The following is a 21,147-nucleotide window of genomic DNA, read 5'->3' on the forward strand; positions in this document are numbered from 1 at the left end:
TATTATTAATATTATTACTATTGTGATAAAACTTAGCATGAGATCTATCCTCCTGGTAAATTCTGAAGTACGAAACACAGTATTTTTAACTATAGGTGCTACGCTGTACAGCAGACCCCTGGGACTTGTTCATCTCACATTACTTGGCCTAACATCTTTCCCTTTCCCTCTCCCCCCAGCTCGTGGCAACCAACGTTCTACTCTCTGCTTCTATGAATCTGACTATTTAGGATTCCTCAGATAAGTGGTATTAGGTAGCATTCGTCCTTCTGTCTGGCTTATTTCACTTGGCAAAATGTCCTCCAGGTTCATTCATGTTGTTGCAAATGGCAGAATCTCCTTCTCTTTTAATGCTTAGAAAGACTCTGGAGGTCAGGTTGATGAGGCATGTGTACATACAATCCCAGATTTCATCTCCGTACCCAGCCATTCCTGAAATCCATGTGGTGGTAATCAGAGATGGTAAAGCTAGCTGTGACCTGCTCATCACCTGCAGGGCACCATGCGTGTGACAAGCACGAATGTTCACAACTCATTAGACGGTGCATCCCCACCGTATGGATAAGAACCTTGGAATTCTGAAAGAACAGGTGAGCAGTCTAAAGACACACTCCCAGCAAGTGGGAGAACCAGGACTGGAACCCAGGAATGTGTGAGTCCAGAACCCCATAACCAATTCAGACAGCTCTGTCCTTCATAATTACCTCTGCTCTGCCTGGACAAAGTGCCAGGACTATCACTCCCTATCCCAGCCTCAGGACCAATAACTCCCTATCCTGCCTGACCCCACACAGCCTCATTCTCTCCGTGGTAAGAAGTCTGGCTCCTGGTGCAAGCAAACAGCATTCTGAAGTCCCAACAGCTGTCAAGGAAACTGGCCTGAACCCTGTCTTTTAGTTATGCTTTACATGAAGGGTGTTGGGCAAGGGTGGGAAACAAAGAAAGGAGAATCTGCCTATCCCAGAGGGAGTAAAAATGCAAACTGAAGTGAGCCTGAAGCCAGAGAGGAATTGGGTGGAAACAAACCTTAAATGCTATGCTGTAGATTAGAAGCATCTTCCAAGTTAACACTGAAGCAGTTAATAGGCCTGAGGGGGAAAACCACCCTGAAAAAAGCAGAGGGAAAAACCCTGAAGATCCACAATGAGAAGATCACTTCACACCCATTAGGATAGCTAGACTCAAAAAGTCAGACAGAAACAAGTGTTGGCAAGAATGTAGAGCAATCAGAAACCTCCTACGCCATTGGTGGGGAATGTGCTATAATGTGGTCCAGCTGCTTTAGAAAACAGTGTGGCCATTCCTCAGATGACTGAACAGAGTCACCATAAGACCCAGCAGACTCATAGGTATTACACCCAAGAGAAATGAAAACATATATCCAGATAGAAACCTATACATGAATGTTTATGGGAATGTCATTCATAATAGCCAAAAAGGAAAAGAACTCAACTGTCCATCAATGGATGCACAGATACACAACACGTGGAGTATTATTCAGCCAGAAAACGGAACAATACACGCTACTACATGGAGAATCTGGAAAACATTAAGTGAAAAAAGCCCACCTGCTATATGATTTCATTCATATCAAAGCCCAGAATAGAAGAATCTATAGCGTCACGAGGTTAGCGGTTGCCTAGGACTGGGGGTGGGAGGGTGAGAAGGGGCTGGTGGGGGCGGATAACAACAAAAAGATATAGGATTTCTTCTGGAGGTGATGAAAATGATCTAAAATTGACAATGGTGATGGTTGCACATATCTGCGAATATACTAAAAAGCGTTGACTTATATCTTTAAGTGGATGTATTATATAGTGTGTGAATTAGATCTCAATAAAGCTGTGAAAAAAAAAAAATCTGCCAAAGATTCAGCACTAGCAATCATACAAGGAAAGAGAAAGAACTTTATACCATATGCTTGAAAAGTTCCTTAAAGAAACAGGAGGTTTCTATGTGAGTGGGAAGACGACCAAAGAAATAAATATCATGTGGGTATTTAAGTGTTCACATCTGGGGCCTGGAGACTATGAACTTTGACTTTGGTTTGTGGTTCTGGCACCACAATTAGCAGTGTAGCCTCAGGTAAGTAACTTGGTCTTTGAAGCCCTGTAACTACCCCATAGTGCTGTCAGGAGAATACAGAGTTAAGACACAAAAAGCATTTGTATTCGGTAACTGGCAGCTACTATTATTACTATTATTATTGATACTGGTGTTGTTGCTCATCAACTCTAACTAGCATGCGCTGAGGACCCACTGGCATTTGGGGTGCTGAATTAGGTTCCAGGAACACGATAGATTGGACTGGACCTCTCCTTGAGAAATTTTCAAACACTAGGAAACTCAAAATCCCTTATTGTCAAAGCCAAGGTATTTACTAGAAATTAATATTTCCCAAGATCTGAAGGTTCTCTTCAAGAATCTTTAACTCAAAGCTTTCATTTAAAAAAAAAATCAACACACAAGAATCACCATCAGATTTCTGCACTCGCTAGAGTACTGTGTTTATGGCTGAGTTGGTGCCTGTGTCAGATTGAATTCTTGGCCCCAGTTCCTCATCTGTCCCTATAACCCTTTTCCATGGGACTCTGCATTACATTCTATTTTATGGGTAGCCTGTACAATCTGTGTTCAACCATGACACTTCTGTGGCCAGTGGGATGTTAACAAACACAACGCAAGCAAAGTCTCAAAACACAGAAGAGCTTCCCTCGGGAACCCCTGCTCCTTCAGCCATGGGCCCAGAACAAACATGCTTCAGATATCTGGGGCCAACCTGGTTCCAGAGTAAGGAGGCAGAGGCCAAGTTGCCCAGCGATCCCAGCTAAACCAGCTGAACTACAGTCAACCATGAGGAGAGAAAATTATGGCTGCTCCATGCCAGGCCTCAGCAAACTATGGCCTGCTGCCTAATTGAAGCCTACCACCTGTTTTCATATGGCCCACCAGCTAACACTGATTTGTACATTTTTAAATAGTTGAAAATAAATCAAAAGAAGAACGATACTTCATGCTGTAAAAATTATATGGAATTCATATTTCAGTATCCAGAAATAAATTTGTACGGGCACACGCCACACTTACGGCTACATTTGTGCTTCCAAGGCAGAACTGAGTAACTGTGACTGCCACTGTGTGGTCTGCAAAACCTATTTAGGAAAAAGCTTTTACAGAAAAAGCTTCCCTACCCTGATTTTATGCCTCTGAATTTTGAGGTAGCTTGTTTCCCAGTAACAGTTGACCGTACAACACCAGTTATTACTACTTGCCAAATGAACAGTGAACAATTGCGAACTTAATATGTAAATGGCGTATTCTGGCAAAGAAAAGGCTAACATCGTAGCAGTTGTGCTAACAGAAGAATTCCCAGTGTTTCAAATAGAGACAAATGGGAAAATAAAGATTCCACACGGCACATCAAGGCACTCCAAACTCCAAGGATACTGTGTCTTCGGAGTCACTGCCATATCCACCTTAGAAACAGTAATTTCACTTCAGTAAAACAGTATCATCCATCACATTAAATTATTTTGTTAATTCAAATTATGTTGAGGAGTTTGTAATCCCGTTCATTTTGTATTTGTCAAAATGGTTTTGGTTTTATAGTCGTTGAAAAGGTATAAGAAACTTGTGTTTACTTACATATCCTTATGTTTATACTTTTTTGAGACAGAGTCTGACTCTCTCACCCTGGGTAGAATGCTGTAGCATCACAGCTCACAGCAACCTCAAACTATTGGGCTTGACCAATCCTCTTGCCTTAGCCTCCCAAGAAGCTGGGACTACCAGTGTGTGCCACTGTACTGGGCTAGTTTTTCTATTTTTAGTAGAGATGGGGTCTTGCTCTTGCTCAGGCTGGTCTCGAACTCCTGAGCTCAAGTAATGCACCTGCCTCAGCCTCCCAGAGTGCTAGAATTACAGGAGTGAGCCACTGTTCTGGGTCTTTCATAACAGTAAAATAAAACTAATGTTACATTGGGATTCCACCAATATTAGAAGTCACCTGAATACAACTCAAGTGAGAAACAGCTGCAGCAGAATGTGGTGAGGTGCCCAGGAGGACAGAAGGTCAGGTTAGGAGCAGGTCTGTACCGGAAATAGTAGACCAACCCAGAATAATTTATCATGTTCTACATTTGTTTCAATATAATAGATTTTGGGAATTATAGACTCTGCTCCTGACAGAAATGGTTCAGTATTTTCAGGGTAAAATCTTTGTTTTAGTTTATGATTCAGTAACCAGACTACTTGCATTTGTAAACCAGCTATATGAGCTAAGCCCATTTAATGCTTCTGATGTTAAGAGGAATCTCAGGATTGAGGTACGCATTTTTTTTTACTTTTTTATTTTTTTAACTTACAGATTAATACGAGGGTATAAATGATTTAGGTTACAATGTTTGCATTTGTTAGGTAAAGTCTCTGCTGCAGTGGTGTCTCTTACGTGGGCGTGTATTAGATTGTCTACTGGCTTCCTATTAGTATTGAGTACATTGGATACTTGCCTTTCCATTCTTATAATACTTTACTAAGAAGAATGTGTTTCAACTCCATCCAGATTAATACAAATGATGTGATATCTCCATCTTTTTATGGCTGAATAGTATTCCATATTATACATATATTACAGTTTACTAGTCCAACCACAGGCTGATAGAAACTTAGGTTCTTTCCATATCTTGGAGACTGTAAATTGAGCTGTGAAGGGACATATATTTACTCCCTGAAGAGCTGATACTGAATCAATAGTGTTTTATAATCCATACCATCTGAGATCATGGGTAAAGTGACCTTTTTCTAGCCTCATCTTCCACTTTTCCTTCTAAGCACATTCTACACTTCTGTTATACCTTATTACCACCACCACCCTCAACATTACACATGTGCCCCAGGGCCTTTGTACATGCTAGGCGCACTGTTTGTATGTTCTGGTCCCTCAGTTTCTGACTTGGTAGGCCATTCTCTTTAACTCATCTCTCAAAACCTAGTTCAGTCCTAGAAGCAAGGATACCCAAGTAGCAATTACATACCTAGTGGATTCCATGCGATTGCTATTTCCCACCACAAGGAATCAGAGCTTCTAGGACAGATGGCTGGAACATCTTCTTGTGCCAGAAAGTAAGGAAGTACTAAAGTAGTGATGGAGATGTGTCAAAAGAACAGAGAACCAGTTTGAAAGGGCTCCTTTTGGCCAAATCTGCGGTAACTTAAACATCAAAATGAATAATGACAGGAATGGACTACATTATGCTTAATGAAAAAAGAATTCATGAGTCCATATAGATATTTAAAATAATTGTAAAATAAGGGATAATGTGCAGGAGAAGGCTGAACACCTTTTTTTTTTTTTAACAGAAAAATGTCAAGTAATAAATATAGAAGAAATGGAAGAAATATAAAAATCATTTTGAACTATGAAAAACTGATACAGGCAAGAACCTGTATCAATAGTTGCTAAACCCACTGTGTAAAAGACAAGGCAAAGTGCCACCACGAGTTCTGATGATAACAAGCCACGAGAAAGCTCTAAGTCAGTGGTTCTCAACCCTCCTAATGCCGCCATGTATTTTCATTGTTACAAAGGGGTCACGACCCACAGGTTGAGAACGGCTGCTCTAATGTCACCTGGCTCGAAAATATGCAGCCTGAATCTACCCTGGGGAAACAATCAGACAAATCTAAACTATGTAGCATTACAGAAAACAACTGGTCCAAACCCTTCAAAAGTGTTGCTATGATAAAAGAGAAAAGATAAGGCAGGGGGTGTCTTTCTAGAACAAAAGAAAGTAATGGGACATGACAATATGTCACGTGTCATGCATGAATGGATCCTGGACGGGGACAGGTACGATCTGCAGAGGGACCACAGATGGGACGGTGTGGTATTCATGTTAAATTTCCTGAGTGTAATAATTATATGGTAGGTAAATAGGGCCAGGGACGGCTACCAACCCTGGTAGGTCAAATTCATCCCCCACCACCTGTTTTCATATAGCCTCGGTGCTAAGAATGTTTTCTGCAAATTTTTTTTTTTTTTTTAAGACACAGTCTCGCTTGCTTACCCTGGGTAGAGTGCTGTGATGTCATAGCTCACAGCAACCTCAAACTCTGGGGCTCATTGATCCTCTTGCTTTAGCCTCCTGAGCAGCTGGGACTACAGGCATATGACACAATGCCCCGCTAGTTTTTTTTCTTTTTTCTTTTTAGTAGAGACAGGGTCTGGCTCTTGCTAAGGCTGATCTCGAACTCCTGAGCTCAAACAATTCACCTGCCTCAGCCTCCCAGAGTGCTAGGATTACAGGTGTGCGCCATCACACCCAGCCTACAATTTGTTGTTGTTGTTGAGACAGAGACTCCCTTTCTTGCTAGAGTGCCATGGTATCAGACTCGCTCACAGCAACCTCATACTCCTGGGCTCAGTGATCCTCCTCCTCAGCTTCCCAAGCAGCTGAGATTAAAGGAGCCTGCTACAATACCTGGCTAATTTTTTCTGTTTTTAGTAGAGACAGGGTCTCACTTTTGATCAGGCTAGTCTTAAACTCCTAAGCTCAAGTGATCTTCTATCTCAGAATCCCAGAGTGCTAGGATTACAGGCATGAGCCACCACATCTGGCTAGTTTTTGCCATTTTTTAATGACTAAAAAAAAGTCATGTCATTTCATTTATATTCTTTCCTTTTTTTTTTTTTTTTTTTTTTTTTTAGGCAGAGTCTTATCTCAGCTCTGGGTTGAGTACCATGGCATTGTAGCTCACAGCAACCTCAAATTCTTGGGCTTCAAGAGAACATCCTCCTCAGCCTCCGAAGTAACTGGAACTACAGTGCCCCCACAAGGCTAATTTTTTCTGTTTTAGTAGAGATGGGGTCTTGCTCTTGCTCAGGCTGGTCTTGAACTCCTGAGCTCAAACAATCCTCCTGCTTCGGCCTCCCATAGTGCTAGGATTACAGGCGTGAGCCACCACACCCAGTCCATTTATGTTATTTTCATGTATTATATGAAATTCAAATTTCAGTGCTTATAAAGTTTTATTGAAACACAACCATGCTCTTCATTCATATCTCATCCATGATGCTTTTGTACCACAACAGCGGAGTTAAGTAGCTGTGACAGAGACTGTATGGTCCATGAAGCCTCAAATATTTATCAGATAGCCTCTTCAAAAGATGCTTGCGGTAGGCAAGCTATACTACTTCTATACTAGGGGCTACTACTATACCCCTAGTATAGAAGAATGCCTTACTCTTAGGAAATAGAGGCTGACATGTTTAGAGGTAAAATGTCATGATGCTTATAACTATATCTCAAACAATTCAGAAAACAAACAAACAAACAAAGAATGCGTGTGTGTGTGTATGGAGGGCAGGAGAGAAAGCAACGTTGTAAATTGTTAACAGGTGACTCCAGAAGCAGCCATGTGGGTGTGCATTAGACAATTCTTACAACTTTTCAACAGAGTTGGAAACTTTCAAAATAATAGAAATTAAATAAACAAGCATGAAAAGCACTTGGTCGCACACACACACAACCTGTCTCAAATGCCCCTTCTTTTCTTCTGGGACAATCCTGTTAACTCCTCACTCCTCAAGCTCCCCCAAACGTGGTAAAGCCTGCCTGTTTCCATCACAGCTGTGACACTGCAACTGTCGGCTTACACTCCCATCTAGGCCAGGTGCTCAGTGTCCCTCAGACTCTATTCCAGAGGATGTGCCGGGAGGTTCTGAATGTCCAATTTCAAGTTTTAGCTGAAATCCTCATTTTTTGATGGAGCTGAAATGGGAACACTGAAGCCCCCTTGCACATCTGCCTCTCCCCTGAACAGCAGCACGCGGGCAGACGGGAAGGCTGCCTGGCCTGGGGCAACTAATTCCATTACACGGTGTCCTCTTTAGAAGGGCCCCTGGGAAATCTGTCCAGTGTCAGTGCCCAGAAGGGAGGACCTCCTCAGAAGGCCTCTGGGACTTCTCACGTGATGGGCAGAATGCACTAGTAGCCAGCCAGGCTCCCACTCTCAGGGGCTGCCCGATCTGGAGTCTGCATAGCTAACGGTGCAGATAGAGGACCGCATGCTGTGCATTTTTAGTCTCATTCCTGGCTCCACGTAGGGTCTCTGCCCTTGTTTTTCTTTCCTCTTTCTCTCTCCCAGTTTTAATATGTTATGATGGTATATTTTATGTATCCTGCTAGGCTGCCCTAAATCCCTGCTGGCACAAGCTGAGGTCTGAGTGAAAACTTACGCAGAAACCCTGAGCTGGCCTCCTCATCCTTCTGCCTCTACAAAACCACACGGCTGCACAGCACCTCCACGCACCTCACACCTACAGCATCGGCTCTGGCCTGCAGGATCTGAGGGTGGCTGGGGAAACCCCGGCAATGATTTATGGCATTTATAATTTCCAATAAGATAAAAAAGCAGAGCAAAGGGCATTTCTTTTCTAAACATACAGAAGTAAGTGCCAGACTCCTGCCGAGACAGCCAGGCCACGAAGGAAAGATGCAGAATGGAATGACCATTCAGTCCTCCTGGACTCAGGCCCGGGATCTGTGCACACAGTGGGGCCAGCTTTCCTCCAGGGTGAGGGGAGACGGACAGGAACCTTGTGCTGGGCAGGAAGGATGAGTAGAAAAGAGCCAACCAAGACAAGAAGATAAAAGGCACAAGAAGGAAGGGAGGCAGACAGGACCAAGAGGGGGGAGGAGAGGGTAGGTTCTGGAGTCAGACTGCACAGGTTTGAACCCCAGCTCAGCGACTCACCAGCTGTTTAGCTTTGTGCAGAATGACTCATCCTCTCCAGGCCTCAGTTTTCTCAGCTGTGCAATGGATAGAATAATACCTACATCACAGAAGTGTTGTTAGGATCAACTGCAATTATGTTCTAAAGCGCTGAGCACAGACCCAGACACATAGTAGGTGCTCAATAATCATTACCAGCTAGGTTTATCGTGACTACCAGCATTGTGTCTACTGGAGCAGAGTGTACATATGAGGGACCATGAAAAGAAACGTCCCATTGGATGGGAGCTACAGCTTTTGAAGGCAGGCAGAGGATCAGGAAAAGACAATACATACCCAGGACAGCTTTAGGGCAGGACTGGACAAATGAATGCAGTTTATTTAGGATGTGGGGCTTCCAGATGCTGGTCTAAAATCAGTGCTGTGGTTCTGCCCACCTTCCTTTCCGCCCCCTGCCACACCATTCAGCCCACCCATCACCTGAGCAGGTGGAGCTGTCTTCATGCCTGCTTTTCCCCGGCTGAGGCCTTAACACCCCCCACCCCAACTTACACATACGGCACTCTTTGAGCCTTTTTTTGAGTATCTGGTCTCTCAAGGCCTCCAATGCCTTTTATCTGTCACATACCCCAAAATCAAAGCCTCCACGTTGTCCTACAGCCTGTGGCCACTAACCTCTGCTCCCATCTGCTTGCTGAAGTGCTAAGGCCCTGGGAAAGAACCACCCCAGGAGAAACCTCCTGGCCACCAGCCCACCCTCTAAACTACAGGCCAAGCCCACTCTTAACTAGCAAGCTAGTCTATAACCAGGCTGCAAACTGCAGGGTCTCTTTCCTCCCACCACTGATCCATGCTAGGCAGCAAACCTGGGGTAGTCTCTCTGCTTTACAGATTCTCAATTTTCCTCCAGTAGGCCTTACCAAGGGTAGAAACTCTGGTGGTAGGAGGAAGGGATCCTAATAGTCCTTCCCTGGGCATGGCCCTAGATTTTTTTCCTTTGCCATTTTCTAAAGGCTAAGAAGCCCTGGGTTTCTCCTCTGTTGAACTTCTATCCATTCTTCAACACCCATCTCCAATCTGCCCTGTTAAAAACAATCCCCTTCCTGTGTCTACAGCCCACTGCGGCACTATAGTCACCAGTAACACTCTGCCTCTGTGTTACCTGCCTGGGAATGAGTTTCCTCTTCTCCCACCAATGACACAGGCCCTTCTCCTTGTAACTGAACCATAGGTTCCATAAGAGCAGAGAGAAAACCTCATGCACTTCTGTGACCCCAGAACTCCTTGCTCAGGGCCTCGTGCTTGGGAGTTGCACTGTGTCTATGAGGTTGAACCGACTTTGGACCCATAATCACACATGGCCTGGGGTGGCTATTAATTGCTCTACCTCCTTAGTCAAGTCTCTCCATAAAGGGACCCCTTAGAGTCCTCTAGCATCATGAAGAGGCATTATCTCTGGAGGAACTACCATGGACCAGCTATGGGAGTCAGGACTGTGTTTCCTCATCTGAACGAGGGGGCAGCCACGGGAGAGAGCATGAGACGACAGAGGTGCTGATACACACCTGGTATATAATTGCTCAGCGGGCAACCAGACTTTTAAAACATGCCATGCACCCTTGCTGGTTCCCTCTCTTCACTTCCAACTCACACCTCAACCTGTAGCAATCTGGCTTCTACCCATGAGACTGCTCCCACTAAGGGGACCAAGACCTTCATGTCACCTGAGCCATGGGCCAGGGGACTTTCAATCCTCAGGTTTCCCCACTGCAGCACTGACCCCACTGCCCACCCCTCGTCCTCCTCACTTCTCACCATCTCCTCCTACCATCTATGAATTCTTAGCTCCTCTTCCGCAAGGATTCTTTAACCAGAATTCCTAGGGAAAGGCCTCTTCTCTCTCCTCAGACACATTTTCTGTAGGCAACCCTTCCCTTCCCAGGGCCTCCAAAGTATGTATTTACATACTTAAGTTTCCCCTGCATCGCAGAAGTGTTATTAGGATCAAATGCAATTATGCATGAAAGCACAGAGCCCAGACCCAGACATGTAGTAAGTGCTCAATAACATTAACAGCCTGGCTTATCGTAACTGCAGACCCACACGACGTGTCTCTGGGCAGCCCTCCCTGGGCATCGCACAGGCAGCTTGGGCTCGACTCACCCCATCCTGAACTGCCTTCTCTGACCTCCTCAATCTCAGGCCACCTTATCCCACCACCCTGCACATTCTAATAGATGTCCTCCCAAACATACACACCTACTGTATTAGTTTCTATTATCACTGTAACTAACTGCCACAAGCACAGCGGTGTAAAACAATACACGTTTGTTACTTTAGAGCAGGGGTCCTCAAACTACGGCCCGCGGGCCACATGCGGCCCACCCAGGACACTGATCTGGCCCTCTGGGTGTTTTTGCCACCGCTGCCTGTCCTGCTACAGTGCGCATGTGTCTAATGTGTGCGGCACTCCCCCACTCACCTCCTGTCTCTCCACTCCTCCTCTCAGTCTCGGGACTAACTGATGCACACTTGCATCACGTGTTACAACCAGCAGTGACAAATATGGAACCAGACATTGACCATCTCATTAGCCAAAAGCAGGCCCATAGTTCCCATTGAAATACACTGGTATTTAAGTTTGTTGATTTAACTTTAGTTGTTCTTCATTTTAAACATTGCATTTGTTCCCGTTTTGTTTTTTTGAATTCAAAATAAGATATGTACAATGTGCATAGGAATTTGTTCATCGTTTTTTTTTTTAAACTATAGTCCAGCCCTCCAACGGTCTGAGGGACAGTGAACTGGCCCCCTGTTTAAAAAGTTTGAGGACCCCTGCTTTAGAGTTCTGGAGGTCAGAGCTGAAAAATCAAGCTGCTGGCAGGGCTGTACTCTTAATGGAGGCTCCTTGTCTTTCCCAACTTTGAGAGGCTGCCTGCAGTCCTTAGCTCCTGGTCCCTTCCTCTATCTGGAAGGCCAGCAGGGCAGTGTCCTCCAATCTCTTCCTCTCTGACACTGACCCTCCTGCCTCCCTCTTAAAAAGATGCTTATAATGACACTGGTTGCACCAGACAATGGAAGATAAATCTCCCCATCTCAAGATCCTTAATCACATCTCCACAATCCCTTCTGCCATTATTTACAAATTCTGGGGATTAAGACATGGACATCTTCGGGGAGGCACTATTTGGCCTCCTTTCCTCTGCTCCAATCCTCTCTGCTATTGCTCCACATGCTGAGCCACCCCCTTCCGTGTCCAGTGTCTCTAACGGAACCTTCTGAGGAGATGAGAAAGCATAGCAGCCAGTGCCCTATCTCTACTCCACTCCCAACCACTCCTTCAGCAGCTCCGCCTCCTGCTGGCATCTTAAGGATGCTGAAGTCTCTCTAATCAACAAACCCCCTTGACTCCAGCCAGCTCTCTTTAATCTCTTTCTTCCACTTCTGATCTTATCTGTAACCAAGCTTCACAAAAGTGACCATGCCTGGCCACCTCCATGCTAATCACGTTTCCACCCCAGAGCTCTCCTACAGGGTCTCTGCAGATAATTCCTTGTTCGGAGAGGAGGAAGTATCCTGTGCATTGTAAAACATTTAGTGGTAACCTTGATCTCTGCCTTCTAGATCAGTGATTTTCAACCAGTGTGCTATGGCACCCTGGTGTGCCATGAGAGAATCTTATGTGTGCCCTAAAAACTTTAAAAGATCATTAATTAAATTATTTTCAAAAGACGTTCAAAGCACAGTAAGTATACTTTTTACTCTTTTTTTTGATCAACATAATTTAAGTGTGCTGCAGAAGTTTAACTATAGGTTCAAGTGTGTCGTGAGATTAAAAAGGTTGAAAAACACTGTTGTAGATGCTGGTAGCATACCCCTACCCTGAGCTGTGACAACTAAAATATCTCCAGACATTGCCAAATGTCCTAGGTGAAGGGCAGGACAGCAAAATTGCTCTGAGTTGAGACCCACTGGCTTCCCTGGCACTAAATCCAAGGGACGCTTTTCAGCCCTTCTCTTGTTTAATTTCTCAGCAGAATTTGATATTATGGCCCTTGAGAACCTCTGCTCTCCCTTGACTTCCAGTCACCCACTCTCCTGGTTTCCTTTCTATCTCCCTGGATGCTCTTTCTCAGCCTCCTTGAGGAATGAAGCTCCCCTTATGGACCAGGGACTGCTGAAGTTCCTCAAAACTTAGTCCCAGGCTTCCCTATCTCTCACACAGCGTGGTGTCCCTAGGGGCTTCCCTCCACACCTCTGGCCCTGCTGACCGCCTATGCACAGGTGACACAAAGTGACCCCTCCAAACCTCTCCTCCCAGCTCCAGACCCATAACCTTCAACTGCCTACTTGGATATCTTGACATCACTCGCAACTCAACAAGTCCAAAGCCAAAACCATGATCCCTCAACCCAACATCTTCCATTTCTCAGAGAAAAGCACCTTTATCAAGCTGCTGGGAGAGGAAACTGCAGATGCCCTCGACACCTTCCACTCCCTTCCTTAGCCAATTAGTCCATTTTCAAGCCAGAGCTGTTATCTCTGACATAGTTCATCTCCATGTCTTTGCCCACATCCTGGCCCCAGTTTCCACCACTGCTGAACTACCACAACCCTCTGGCTGGGGTCAGGGGAGTGGGCATCTACTCTTGACCACCACCCCTGCCCCCCATTAGCTCTCCAGGCTATAGTCAAAGTCTCCCCTTCAAAACATAAATGTGACCAGGTCACTCCCTACTAGCCCTCACTTAAAACAATCTGAAAGCTTCTCACTATTCCCTAAAATAGAGTAAAAGTTCTAATTTGGCCCACTGGGCCCCACAAGGTCATGCTTCCACATCCTCCGCCAGGCTCCTGTGTCTGCTGCACTCTTGGGCACTGCCCCTTTTTCCAACTTCCTGGACTGGTGGTGCTCTCCGCTGCCACAGGGTCTCTGCTTTTGCTCTTCCTTCCATTTGGCTGCCCCTCTCCAATCTTCACATGGTAGAAATTCTCTTCCTCCAACCACAGCCCAGCTAGCAGGAAGCCGTCCCTGATCTCTGACCCTGTCACTTCTCTGGTTGTTCACTTTCTCCCTACCTCGCTATCACTCCATCACATACAGAGCTGTAATTTTACATGGATTTATGCTATTCTTAGATTAATTCCATCTGCCCCACAGCAAACTCCATGAGGGCAGGATACATGTACAACCTGGCCAGCCACTGTATTCCCAGGACCAGCGTGGGGCCTGGCATAAAGGAGATACTCAAGATTGCTTCTTTACTGAGTGGGAACCCTCCTGCCCGCTGACTGCCTTTCTCCATTATCCCACCTTCTCCCATCTCTGTCCAGTAACTCAAGCTTGGCTCCTACGAGCTATCTTTGGCAATCCTTCCTGATATCTTTGAGAACCCTTCTTTCTCACTTTGCATCCTACCCATCAATATATCTTAAGGATTTTCCTTCCTAAATCTCTTTTCCCTTTGTCTGCCTCCAGCACCACTATTCTTTCCTGAACCCCCACATCGGCCTCCTACTTGGAATTCTGATTTTCTGTGCTGCAACCTGAGTCACACCTCTGCTTGACTGTACTTGACACACTTGGTGGCTTCCCTGGCTAATGAAATGCACAATGACCTACCCCCTGCCTTCCTCTCCTGCTAAATTCCGGCTACTCCACCTTCGGGCTCACTGCCACCACCAAGCTGGACTTCTCCCAGTTCCTCTCTCTGCTCTTCTAGCTGCATGGAGCATTTTTCCATCCCTCTTCCAAGACTAACTGTGATTCAGTCTTCAAGTTTTAGGCTAAAAGGAAACCTTCTCCAAACCCCTCACTGGGCCAATAAGAATAATTATAATAACTGATATTCCTGGGTGCTTACAAAGTACAAGCATAACCCTAAGAACTGTAACATGTTGACTCGTTTCATTCTCACCAACAGGTGCAATTATCCTTATCATACAAACAGGCACTAGGAAGTAAATGACTCATCCAACATCACATTAGATCAGTGGTTCTCAACTTTCCTAAAGCCGCGGCCCTTTAATTCAGTTCCGGTTGAGAACCACTGCATTAGATGGTCAAAAGCAAAGATGGCTGACATGAACCAAGGCTCCAGGCCTGAGATTCTTGGGTGCTATGAACACTGTCAAGCCCCTCTGTGCTATGTTCCTAAGGCATCCTGTGTCCCCGCTTTGCTCACAATCATCATCACATGTGTACTTCTATAATGCCTGTCTTCCCACTGCCTGACGACAGGAATTCTGCCTGTCTTGTTGAAGCCTTTACCTGCAGCACCTAGCCCAGTGCCTGGCATTACAGCTTTAGAAGAAGGAAGCCATGGTCTGCAGCCACAGCCCCAGCTCCAAGTCACCCACTCTGGAAGAGGAGTTAGGTAAACCTTTCAGAAATGCCACTGAATGGCCGGCCAGACACACAGGACTCATGGGGAAATGGCCCTGATTTACTGATCTGTTGACTACTGCCAGGTAAGCTCTCTCAGCATTGCCCTGGGACACCAAGGGTGGCAGCCACTCTGCTGGGACAAGGGGACAGACAGATCCATCATCCATTTGTCCAGAAATGATGGCAGAAAAGCTCTCGGGCCAGGCAGGGCCAGCCTATCGCTCTGCCTGCTGGTTTCCTTCCATGTTCTCTGACAACCTCTCCCATGGAGCAGCCCAGGGAACACTCACCAGCCACGAGAAGAAGCCAGCTGATTTGTCCTGGGTGGAGATCTGCCCCTCATAGGGGCCGAAGATGTGGCCTTTGGGGATGCCCTCATTTACGCATCGCACATCATTCTCTCCACTGGCCTCCTTTACCACCTCCATGCCCTGAGGGATGGTGAGGGCCGCCCGGTCTGGGATGCCCATGGGTACCGGTGTGTCAGACACAAACACTGGGGGACCATGGTTCGGGCACTCATCCACAAAGTATTCCTGGCAGGACTCACAAACTGGAGGGACAGAAAGAGGAGGGAGGGCCTCAGTTGTTGCAAGGAGGTAGGACCCCATAGAGAAACTGATGGACTGACAGGAGGCCCACCCAAGGACGGCCTGGGCTAATAGACAGCACACTGTATGTAACTCAGGAGTCCCAGTCCTGGCTCTACACGAGCCAGCTGCAGGCTCATGCATCATCAGTGGTAATAACCCTTCACTCTCCCTGGGGGCTCCAAGAAATACCACCTGCCAATGCAAAGGAAGCCAGCAGATTCCTTTGTCTCAAGAGTGAGTATGGCTTTAGAGTCCAGTAGGTCTGTGTTTGAATTTCAACTGTACTTCCGTGGACCGCAGGACCTGAGGCGGGATACTTAACCCTCACCAAGACTCAGTGGCCTCACCTGGAAAATGGGGCCAACAACAGCCGCCTCAATGGCTAATGCTGAGGACTAATGGAGGCCTGGACCTGGGCCTGGTACATCACAGGTGAGGCCCTATCATTAGTACCATTGCTGCAAATTCCCTAAGCAGGGATGGGGCCACAAGGCCGAAGGGAGGAGGAGCCCAGAGCCTCAAGCTCCACTTACACCAGAAGTCCACTTGCTGGAAGCTTTTGGGCATGATGAGGTCACGCTTCCCCTTCAGCTTCTTGGGCTCAACTTCCATGGCTGAGGAGTCTGGTCTCCTAGAGCTGGCCAGAACAGGGGCCAGCAAAGAAAGCAAAGAAGCCATCAGAGAGTGAGAGCCCAGTGGGCAGAGAAGCTGGGGCAAACCTGGCCAGGAAGGCCAAGGGGACATGGGGTGGGCAGAGGAGCCCCAGCCAGCATGCTGATCAGGGGAGGGTGTGGTGGAAAAACTGGGGTCCTGAGACCTGGCCCAGGCCCTTCTGGGCCACTGCTTGAATTTTTCTAGAGCCTATGCCCCAGGAGCTGCCAGGAACAGGGTTAAGGAAGGTGGGCAGGGAATGAGAACTTTTTTTAGGGTCCCCAACCAATACAGCCCAGACCTCCCTCCCTCTCCAGTCCCCACACAGGGGCCTCACCAGGGCTGGCCATACTCCTGGTCGCGGAGTGGTGAGCAGACCTCTGTCTTCACCACGGTCACCATGTCCCCTACGGCTGCCTTGGTCTGGGCCAAGCACTCCTTCATGTTCTCAGTCATTCTGTCCTGGGACGCAGGAGGTGGGACCAGCACAGGAAGAGGATCAAAGAGATAGGGAAAGAGGGGTGAGTGTCGGAGAGGGCAAGTGGGGGTCCCATGGAGTCTGGTTACCCTCCCTGCCATCCCCAGAGGAAGCGCTTGAGAACACAGACAACAAAAACAGCTGTAGCTGGGCCAAGAGGAAATGCCATTTCTATCCCAGGCTGGTCCTGGGGAGGACTGGAGCCACCAGCCCCATGGGGTCAGGGGCCTAGGGCAGCTCAGGGCAGAAGGCAGAAGTGGGAAGCACAGCCTGGACCCCAAAACCAAAGGGCAAAGGGCAGGAGAGTTCCACATGAGCCTGGGCACACAACTCTGTGAAGGGGAGTAGGGAGGGAACGACTCAAGTCCAGCTGGGACCAAGATGGGTGGGCATCAGAAATGGGCCCTCTGTGCCTGGCAGGGAGGCTCCTCAGCCTGAGGCTGCCAGAGTGCTGCCAGTTCAGGGCAGGTACAGGCAGGGCCTGGGGGTGCTGGTGTGGGTAGGCCAGGGCTCAAGCCCCACACGGTTCTTCCCAGTCCCCTGCTTACCGCCCTCCACCACGGTGCCCCAGGGTCCTCATGCCAAACTTGGGGACAATCTTCAGGGCTGGGGTGGCACCGCCGCTCGGGCTGGGACCGCGCAGGGCCCCGGGACTGGGCGAGCAGCGTGTGTGACTCACTACCCGGGGCCCTGCTGGCCACACCCCTCCTCCTCGGCTAATCAGCCCCCTGCTCCCCACCGGGGCCCCAAAGCCAGCGGCTGGGAGGGGTGTAGGGAAACGTGACGGCCTGCCCCCTCCTCCAAGCCGGCGGGGCCAGGGCGTGCGGGGGAAGGGGGGGCTGCCGGGGCCGGCCGAGCCTTCCCCAGCCTCCCCCTCCGGTCCCCAGTCCCCAGAACTTGCGGGGTAGGGGCGCCCCGCACACGAGTCCGGAGGGGACAGTGTGAGCTCCGGGGCAGCGCGGTAGGCCGGCACGGGCCGGGGCGGGTACGGCCCGCTCTCCGCCTCTCACCAGCCTTCCCGGCGGGAGCTCCCAGCCCTGCCCGGCCCGGTCCTGCCCAGCGCGCCCCGCCCGCCCGCCAGCCCCGGCATTCCTTGCGGGGGCATGTGGCTTCTTGCCGGCCCCGGGGGCACGCAGTTGGCTGGCGGCCGGCAGGGGGGCTCCCGGGGAGCGGTAGGAAGCGGGCGCCGGGAGGGGCAGCGGAGGGGGCCGTCGCGGGAGGCCACTCGGAGCCGAGCCTGGGCTGTGGAGGAATTCCAGGGCCTCCCGCGGGGCTCAGGCCGGGGGGAGCCGGGGGGCGCCCGGCGTGGGCGACAGCGCGGTGGAGGCAGGGCCCCAAGGCCGAGCCGCGGGGCGCAGGGCTGTGAAGGGCGCGAGCGGCCGCGGAGCAGACACCCAACACCCAACTCGCCGAGCGCTGACCGCACGCCGTTCCCTCCCCACCTGTTCTGTGTGGGAACTGGCGCTTCCGCCCCGCTTTGGTGGTGGGCTGGCCTCAAAGCCTACGGATGATCCTGGGCCACCTATGAGGGGACAGGGATTGGAGGAGATGTCAAGTGATTTGCTCAAGGTCACATAGACCATACTTGGTGGCTTCTGAAGGCTGGAGTGCCTTCTGTAAATCGGAAAAGGGCGAACCCTGAAACCCTGTGTATGTTTCAGGTCTGGTTCACCTCCTTGCCTGCTGTATCCTCAGCACAGTTCTCTTAGAACAATCACGGGGATCACCCTGGGAGGCTGGGTGGGGTTAAGGCCCTGTGGATTTGTAAGGGACTACTGAGCATCCCTACCCTGAAGAGCGTTCTCACTTGAATGGGCAATATTCCTGTACAGTACACCCTGAGACAGCAAAGTCCAGAGGTTAGGAGCCTGGGTTCTGCAGAGGCAGTGAGTTCAAACCCCACTGATTGGCTGAGCAACTCCAGGTGGTATCACGGACTGAATGCTCGTAACCCTCCATGTAACTGCATGTGGAGACAAGACTGAGGAAGCCATAAAAGAGTAAATGAGGTCAGAAGGGTCAGGTGCCCTCATAAGAAGAGGAAGAGACACAAGGGGTCACTGTCTCCCCCAAGTGAGGATGTGGGGGAAGGCAGCCATCACTGGGCACTGAATAGGCTCTTAAACTATGCTGTTTAAGCCACCCCGTCTGTGGCATTTTGTCAAGGCAGCCTGAGCCAACTGACATGGCAGGTTCTCTACCGTCTCTAAGCTCCCGTCTTTCCTCATCTGTAAAACGTTGCCATGACTGTCCAGCCCCTTCCATACTCACCTCCATATGTCCATATCATATCCCCATACCCACAGACATGGGCATATCATATGGACAGAGGTGAGTATGGAAGGGGCTAGACAGTCTCTGTACATCCTACTGAAGAAAGCTGATCAGGAAGATGGGTACTAGTGACTGACTTTTCTCATTGAATTAAATTTATTGTATGTAAGTCAAAGGGGTGGCTTTGACTTTTCTCCATTGAATTAAATTTATTGTAAGTCAATCATTTGCAAACGCTGGCACTTTGTTAGAACATACTGCTGAGGACTGTTTTGTACAGGGCCCCCCAGCTCCAGCCTCGCTGCCCTCCACCAGCCCCACCTGTCTGCCATGCCTCATCCTGGCACGAGGCCTGTGAACTCGCTGTGTCCTCACCTGGAGCACACCTGGGAAACTCCCACTCATCCTTCATCCCCTCCCCACAATACCCTCTCTTAGCTCCATGTCACATGACATTGGTCACACTTATAAGTCTTGTTGGCATGATGATTTGCTTATTATCTGTTTGTTGTAATAGATTGTAAGCTCCCCAAGGGTAGGTTGCGGGCCCCTTTGTTCACTATTGAATTGCCACACTGGAACAGTGCCTGGCACTGGGTCCAAGGCTCAGGAAGGATAAGCCAGGGGCCCTCACTCTCAGGGTCATACACTTACAGGATTGGCACCTGAGAGTAAGGGTCTCCTTAGATTTTCACCCTACACACCTTGCTTGGCTTACCTTCCCCTCAGCCTTGCTTAGCACATAGCATATTGTTAATAAGTATTTGCCAAATGAAGTAGTGACCAAATGACTCATGTCATATGCACTGCTCCCTCTAATATGTTCTGCTGGCCCCATTGAGAATCTCAATTCTAAGAGACTCAAGAAGGAAAGACAGGGTGGGTGGGTTATTTTGGATCCTCTTGGCCACAGGGCTCTCTCCCAGTGAGCTCTGCCAGGCAGGCAGGTAGCAAGACAGGCTGGAGGGGCAGGAATTGAGGGGTGGTGAGGTGCACCAGAGGGTATGATGGAATTAGACTCATGAGGCCCAGAGCCTGATTCCAATAACCAGTTGAGAAGCATAAGCTGTGTGGCCATGGCACACCACTTACACCTGTAGGCCTTAGTGTCTTTTTGGTAAAATGGAAAGCATTATAATTGCCAGATGGTCTGCATGAGGAATAAATGAGAGAAGAAAGACTGGAAAGGGGGAAGGAAAGAGAAGAAAAGTAGGCAATAGTAAGAGAATAAATGATGGAGGAGAAGAGGGAGAGAAAAGAGGTGAAGGAAGGGAAGAAAGTGGGGAGGGCAAGGAGACAGAGAGGACTCAAGTATACACACATTTTTTTTCAAGTCTTAAGGTCATCTGCAAAGCATCCCCTGTGGGAAAAGCATTTAGTTTGCATCTCAAAGTAGAAATGTCTACAGGATACTCGCTTTCATGTGTTATTTCTCATTTACATCCCATCTTCATCACATGAAAGATGTGTAATGCTTTATAAAAAGCACAGACTAAACAGGACAGGAAACAATCAGGAAAAGGGTCTTTGAGAAAGAAGGGTGGCAACCCTATCAAAGATCCTTTGAAAGAAGGTTAGCAATCAAGCTTTCCATTTAGTTCTGAGCCTCCTGGCAGCCAAAGCAAAAAAGGCAATGTGACAAGAGGTCTCAATATTTGACACCTATTTGTTGACTGTATGCACCATTTTACACAACGTAACGATTCTCTCCATAATGGGAGGAATCCAGCTGCCTGGAGGACCAGGATCAAGCCTCACATGTATGACTGATGAGCATTATAATTCTCAAGGGGCCCACAGACATCTCCACTTTGAGATAGAGATAGACTCTCTGGGTCTATAATAAAAGTCATAGTGGCAGGGAGGGAGGAGATGGGATATGGCAAGATCAAATGAACTTCTATTGGAGAGAGATAACGCAGGCTGGTGTCTGTCCTTCATTGGGTTCATCTCAGCAGAGATGAGAAGGTCTTTTCTGCAGACTGCTCTGGCCCTACTTGCCTGGTGGAGGGCTTGGGGGAAGGGTGGTC

General features: G+C 48.3%; 1 protein-coding gene across 3 annotated transcripts in view; it reads right to left on the reverse strand.

The window, feature by feature from the left end:
• Nucleotides 1–21,147, reverse strand: part of PRDM11 (PR/SET domain 11) — an 86,877-nt gene that overhangs the window by 37,455 nt on the left and 28,275 nt on the right. The window contains exons 1-4 of one of the 3 annotated variants that reach the window (XM_053561630.1): nucleotides 17,392–17,824; nucleotides 16,703–16,822; nucleotides 16,248–16,351; nucleotides 15,412–15,674 (exon numbers count right to left, since the gene is read on the reverse strand). In XM_053561630.1, coding sequence (XP_053417605.1) covers nucleotides 15,412–15,674; nucleotides 16,248–16,351; nucleotides 16,703–16,822; nucleotides 17,392–17,423 — 519 coding nt within the window. In that variant the 5' untranslated portion in view covers nucleotides 17,424–17,824. Of the gene's footprint in view, nucleotides 1–15,411; nucleotides 15,675–16,247; nucleotides 16,352–16,702; nucleotides 16,828–17,391; nucleotides 17,825–21,147 lie in introns of those variants that run through there. The other 2 variants (XM_053561631.1, XM_053561629.1) reach the window with 2 other exon arrangements.

The sequence above is a fragment of the Nycticebus coucang genome, chromosome 14 (genome assembly GCF_027406575.1).
Source record: "Nycticebus coucang isolate mNycCou1 chromosome 14, mNycCou1.pri, whole genome shotgun sequence".
Taxonomy (NCBI): Eukaryota; Metazoa; Chordata; class Mammalia; order Primates; family Lorisidae; genus Nycticebus; species Nycticebus coucang.